At 41.6% G+C, this 6527-nt stretch overlaps 1 protein-coding gene across 1 annotated transcript; it reads right to left on the reverse strand.

The window, feature by feature from the left end:
• On the reverse strand, window positions 1-6527 carry LOC120435269. The gene is made up of 5 exons (XM_039604519.1): window positions 5992-6527; window positions 4463-4668; window positions 4203-4314; window positions 3721-3895; window positions 1-548 (listed from the first exon to the last, which is right to left on the reverse strand). Exons 1-5 carry the CDS (start codon window positions 6472-6474, stop codon window positions 514-516), a joined length of 1011 nt encoding a protein of 336 aa, XP_039460453.1. The 5' UTR covers window positions 6475-6527; the 3' UTR covers window positions 1-513.

Below are 6527 nucleotides of genomic sequence, written 5' to 3' on the forward strand. Positions count from 1 at the left end.
AAGGGTCATTACAGCTACCACAAGCATTTGGTAAAGGATGGCAAAATTTCTCTTTAATTCAGGTACATGAACACATCACACCCAGACTGGACAGGCTGCACTGAAACACATGATCACACATTTCACATATCATCATAAGTGTTTAACCATTTGTCTTTTACTGTGCACTTAGTTACCACAAGAAGTACGTTAAATAAACCTTTTATCAACTATTAATCTATTAATCTCCAAAAGTTGATTCTGTTCATCTGGATGTAGCGTTTTGTGGGAGAAACGTTTCATCACTCATCCAAGTGACTTCTTCAGTCTCAAATTAATCTACTAAACTTTTATCGCCCCACAGACTAAAGATTACAATATAAAACATGAAATTCACATGCTGTAAATGCTTTCACCACACCAACATGAAGCTACATGTTTGGTCTCTTAAAAATAAGGAACAAGAAAAGTTTGCAGAACCCAGAGATTCAAACTGAAGCTGGTGTCTCACTGCAGGGAGTCTTCAGACTACATTTAATCATCTCGTCGTCTTTTTTTTGGAGAGAGATCTGAAGAGGAGGAAAAGACAGAGAAGAAACTGTTAGCTTCACCTGTCCTGGCTTGGACAGAGCAATCACAGGAGGGGATGTTTACAGCGAGCAGGAACCTCCGAGACTGAAAGATGAAGCTCAAGCACCAAAGCTGCAGTTCCTCTAATGTCCACTAGAGGCTCAAGCAGTAGGTCCCATGTTAACATGTCCGACTTTACATTAGAAAAAACATGTTTCCAGCCTGGCTGTTGATCATTTTCTCCTGAATACAAACTGTGGAGGGGTTGATTTGTTACTTGCTTAATAGTAAGTGTAACCAATCCGAAATACAGGGCTACAAAATCCCTTTTTGTCATCTAAAGCTATAGCCTATTATTTTCACAAGGGGGCGCTTTGATGCAGTCTTGCGTTGCCATGACCTTGTGTCTTGTGTGCAGGAAGCATTATCTGTCTATTTCCTGTAAGATCCTTCCTCCAATGGCGATCAAGTGTGTGTCAGAGCACAACGGGAAAATATCTCAGTATGCCGTTGAAGTTGAGACCAAATTGTTTTACATATAAATGCTAATAAGCTAGTCTTTTTTAGGCCCTGAACTCTGACCACAAAGGGAATAATGTCTGTGGAGTTATTTGTGTTGGAAAGTCCCGGGGAGTCACATGTTTTCTTTAGCTACCTGTTGAGATAATTTATTGTACTAGCCAATTAAGTGCAGAAATGTTTGAAAAATCTTTGGAAAACAAGCCAATCGGGAGCTATTGTGTGGTTTTACTTATCTTGCTGTTCCTTAGAGTGTGTTATAAGTGTTGAATGTTTTAAGCTACAGATGTTACTGCGATGCTAGGTGTGATGCTAGCTGCTATGCAGTTAGCCACCCCACCAAGCCATATCACAATCGGGAGGAATTCAAATATAACTACTTGCTTGGTTTATATTAGAATGGTTTAGTCTTAATTGAAACAACCATATTTCATGTTTTAAAAGTATTTGCACAATTTGCCATTGGATTGTGTGATTTGCTTGAAGAACTGATTCAAGTCAACTTTGGATTTCAGATAAACCCTATGCGCTATTATACCTACCGGGTAGTAGGTAATAGGGTCTGCACACTTACATTTTCGGTCAGGATCCTGTTTCTTGACTTTTCAAGTGCCTTTAAATACCATCCGGCCCTGTCTGCTTCAGGAAAAACTGAACAGGATGCAGGTGGACCCCTGCCTGGTCGCTTGGATCTCCAACTACCTCACCGACAGAACACAGTAAGTTAGGCTGACGGGCATCACGTCTGACACTGTGGTCAGCAGCAGCACAGGAGCACCACAGGGAACTGTGCTGTCCCTCTTCTCTTCACCATGTACACCTCTGACTTCTGCTACAACTCTGAATTATGCCACATTCAGAAGTTTGCAGACGACACAGCCATCATGGGGTGTATCTGGGATGATCAGGAAGAGGAGTACAGAAGTCTGGTGAAGAACTTCGTCGCATGGAGTCACACAAACCACTTGCAACACCTCAAAGACCAAGGAACTGGTTGTGGACTTCGGGAGGTCCAGAGCAGGTCCACTGCTGGTTCAGATAGAGGGAGAGGAGGTGGAGGTGGTCAACACATACAAGTACCTCGGGCTGCGGGTGGACAACAAACTGAACTGGTCATGCAACACGCAGCACCTGTACTTCCTCAGGAGGCTGAGGTCTTTTAACATCTGCAGGAAGCTCCTGAGGATGTTTTACCAGTCAGTGGTTGCTGGAGTACTTTTCTATGCTGTGGTGTGCTGGGGGAGCAGCACAGCAAAGAAGGACTCATCCAGGCTGGAAAAACTGATCAGGAAGGTTGGCTCTGTTGTCGGCATGAAGCTGGACACTCTGGTGACAGTGGCAGAGAGAAGGACACTAAAGAAACTGCTGGACATTATGTACAATGCTGGGCATCCTCTGCACACGGCCATAAACAACCAGAGGAGTCTGTTCAGTGACAGGTTGCTTCTCCTGAAGACAAGAACCAACAGACTTAAAAACTCCTTTGTCCCACACGCCATCAGACTGTTTAACTCCTCACTGGAGGGGAGACAGGAGGACAAGGGAGGGGGGAACTGTCTAGGGTCTCTATTTGAATTGATATTGTACTGGTCCTGAGTAGAGGGACTACATACGTAACACAGTTAATATTTGTGCTAATTCTTATTCGTAGCTGAGACTTTTCCACCTAAAACACTCAAAGTGTGTAGTAACTTTAGCATTAACCCTTTAAAGCCGGTCGGAGCGGGCACGCTCCGTTTTGTGTAACTATTTTTAAATCCCTGTAGAGCTGGAACCACATAAGCTAGCGCAATAATTTTTTTTGCATATGAAACCGGAGGAGTTGTACTTACATCTTGTGCCAGCAGCTTGTCTAGGTCACGGTTTCCTTCCACATATAGCTTTGCAAAAATTGCATAAAAACCACTTGCAGCAACAAAACCATAATATTCCAGAAACACGCTTTGCCGATCCGATCAGCTGTTCATAACACTTCCTGCATTGAAATAGACGTCAGTGCAAACTATCGCATGTCCGACATGACCTGTCCGAAACCGGAAGTGACGTCATTTTTGCGGAAATGTAGTTTTTTACCTTCAGGGCCTTATAAGCCTATACTGGTGTTTTTAAAAGTTATGTTTGACTTTATGACTTTATGAATAGTTTCTGGGATGCTTAGAACTCAAATTGCACTGCTGGAAATAGTTTATTTTGATGCATATGGTGTTTTTCCTGCAGTTTATAAAAATTAAAAAATTAAACTATGAAGACACTCAAAATAAATTTCCTGTGGTGAGAAACTATTTTGTACAACTTTTTTGTATTTACAGTTTTGAGGGATAAGCCTCTTAAATTTCTCTAACTAGAAATATATGTAAAAAAACCCTTTTTTGCAATTTATGTAATTACTATGCACTTAATGCATACATATTATTAAAATTTGGGCTATTATGGTTGTATTGATGTATAGCAACTTGGAATGCTCCCCAAAAATGGCACTACAGCATGTAAAAATATAAAGATAAGCTCTGGCGGACTTGGTTCTTAAAGGGTTAAAGAGGCCAGAGTGAACACAACCAGGTTCAGACTGCAGTCTGACTGTTAGTAAGAAATGTAAAAAACAGGACAGGATCACCCAGCCTGAAACAAGAAATGTATTTACTGATTCAGTACCTCCCATACTCAGCATGTTTAGATCCTCCTCCTCCTTCGGTGACCACAAAGAAGTAATCAGTTTTTGAGCGTCCTTATAAGTATCAAAGTCAGATGATGCACATGAGGGTGCACTTTCATCACGCTCACAGAACGAGAGGTTCTTTCCCAGATCATCAGAATCAAACTTCAGCACCTGAAAACGAAAATGAACAGAGAGAAAAAGATGAATGACAGTTTTACACTGGAACCTGCAAAGAGCTCAGAAAATGTGTTTTGTTACAATTTAAAGGATAAAAGTGAGTTAAAATGTTTATTTACAATAAAATGTGTTTAATGATTCCTTTTACATCCAGTTCACATTTGTGGAATTTGTACTGATCCTGAGCACCTGAGGACTCTTCACCAGTTAAACCAGCCGTTATCTGAGGGCCACTAACAGCTGGAGCTTTAAGATGTTTAAATATGAAATAATGTTATTGCAGGAGGAGCAGTGAAAGTACCTGTCTGCTCTTCACATGCAAGGCGAGGGCGACGTGATCCCAGACATAAAATTCATAATTGACACGATCAGCGACTAGCAGGTCATTCTTCTCGTCTTTACTCAACCTGTAACTGAGAAGAGAACAAAAATTTGGAAGTGAGTTCAGAGATTTTCAAACTGTTTCAAAACACCTCACTGACACAGCTCAGAGAGAGAGACGTAAAACTGAAGCTCAGGTGGCTGCAGGTAAAGCTCACAGGTGGAAATTATTTTTCCTACCAGTGTGTCTCACACATGGCCTCTGGTCTCCAGATGAAGCGTCCATCTCTGTAAGCACAGACGGCATTCGGATCATTGGGCAGTCTGGGATACTGTTTAAAGTTTTCGTCATCGTCCTGGCTGTGGATCAGCACAGCATACATCACTTGCTGTTTGTACAGGGAAGTCTTGAAGACCCGCATGACGGGCAGCATCCCGGAGCAAAACTGGAGAGAAAAAGAGAAGTTTTGTTAGAAGAGATTTATAAATCAGTAACCTGTAGTGATGAGAATTCCGGCTCTTTTTAGAGAACCGGCTCTTTCGGCTCGGCTCACTAAAAAGAGTCGGCTCTTTCGGCTCCCAAGCAGCTCTTCAGGTTGTTTTGTTGCTTTAATTAATTTATTATTAACAACAATCTAAAATTATGCACAAAATGAACTACTAATGTTAAATGTTTTTTATTTATATATGTTTTTTATATAAATATCATTTTATTTATTCACACCACACAAAATGAAAAAAAGAAATTATAAAATACAAAAAACAACTATTTACAATTCAACTTCTATTTAAATTTTCTAATTTGCACAAGACACTGCAAACCACAACACAATAAAATATTGATTAAAATATGCAAAAGAAAAAGAAAGAAAAATGAACGCCCTGATCTTTAATTAAGGGAAAGGTTAGCATTTAGAAATACCAAATGCCTCAGTTTTGAGGAGCTGATCTGGTTTCTTCTGTCAGTAATTATCTGTCCTGTTTTGGAGAAGATTCTCTCAGAGGGGACTGATGTTGCCACGATGCACAGTCTCCTTGCCATCACCTGGGTAAGACGTGGATAAATTGAAGCCTTGGTCTCCCACCAGCTCAGTGGGTGAGACACACTGGCACCTTCACTTATATCACACTCAACTGACTGTGTTTTATCTTCCTATTGCACCGATGGGTGGACAGTTCTCAGGTGTCTGTGCAGGTTGTTTGTGGACCCGGCTCTATAGGATAGTCTTTCTTGCAGACTCTACACTCTGCCTTTGTATTGTCAGTAAAATTGAAATGGTTCCAGATTTTGCGTCTGTTCTTGGTGTCACTCATTTTCCTTACTTTAGCTTTCTAATGTGGTGTGTTTTCTCTTCTTGTTGCTCCCAGGTCTCTTTCTCTCTCTCTCCCTCCGGCTCTTTTCGTGTGCTGCTGTTGCGAGTGTAAGTACCGCCCCTCCCCCCTCTGCTAAGCGCAAACACAAGGCTGATGTGCAGCGTGAAGTGAAAAAAAGTGAGAGAGAGGGCAAGAGAAATTGAAAAAAAAAAATCCACGACTCGCATCCTGCTTTAAGAGCCATTTCGTGAGCGTGGCGTTTCTTGTCTCTGGAGTTGTTGACTGTCTTTTTCTGTTTGTTTAGTGTTTTAGTTTATGTCAGGTTTTTCTATTCAGGTTTTTTTTGTACTTTTCTAATCAGGCAGTAAGTTTCACATTAATGTTTGTCCACTGGAAGAAAACATTTAAGAGCCTTTGTAAATCCAAACATTCATTTAAACTGAAGGAGTCCGTACCTGCTCGCTGTAGGCCTTCAGCACCTCCTCAACCGTGAAGGTGAAGCGGTACGATCCATACATGGACTTCCCACTAAAAGCAGGAGAGGAGGCGAACTTCCTCAGGAACCTCTGCTGACTCCAGGCCTGCTCCTCGGACCGGTTTGGGAAGGTCTCCTCCAGGAGCCTCCTCTCAGCTGAACGTATCTCCTCTGGTGCCACAGCCAGACTCCACCACACCAGAGACAGTTTGTCTTTATTGTCCTTGCATGGATCCTTGAAACCTCCATCCTTCTTTATCTGACATAAAGCTCCTCGGCTTGTGTCGTGTTTCAGATGAGACACATGAAATTCTGGTTTGGGGTACGGAGGAATATTCATTTTGGAAAGGTTCTTGTTCTCCAACTGAGAAGCTTTAACTGCCTCTTTCAAACCATCGAGCTTTAAATGTGCACATCTTTCAAAATATTCTTTTGATCTTCTTCTGTTTGTATGAGACTCCATGATGAGATCGAGGAGAGTGTAGATCAGGAAATGAAAGCTTCTGTCACGAGTGT

This window comes from Oreochromis aureus, linkage group 20, assembly GCF_013358895.1.
Source record: "Oreochromis aureus strain Israel breed Guangdong linkage group 20, ZZ_aureus, whole genome shotgun sequence".
In the NCBI taxonomy this organism is placed as follows: domain Eukaryota; kingdom Metazoa; phylum Chordata; class Actinopteri; order Cichliformes; family Cichlidae; genus Oreochromis; species Oreochromis aureus.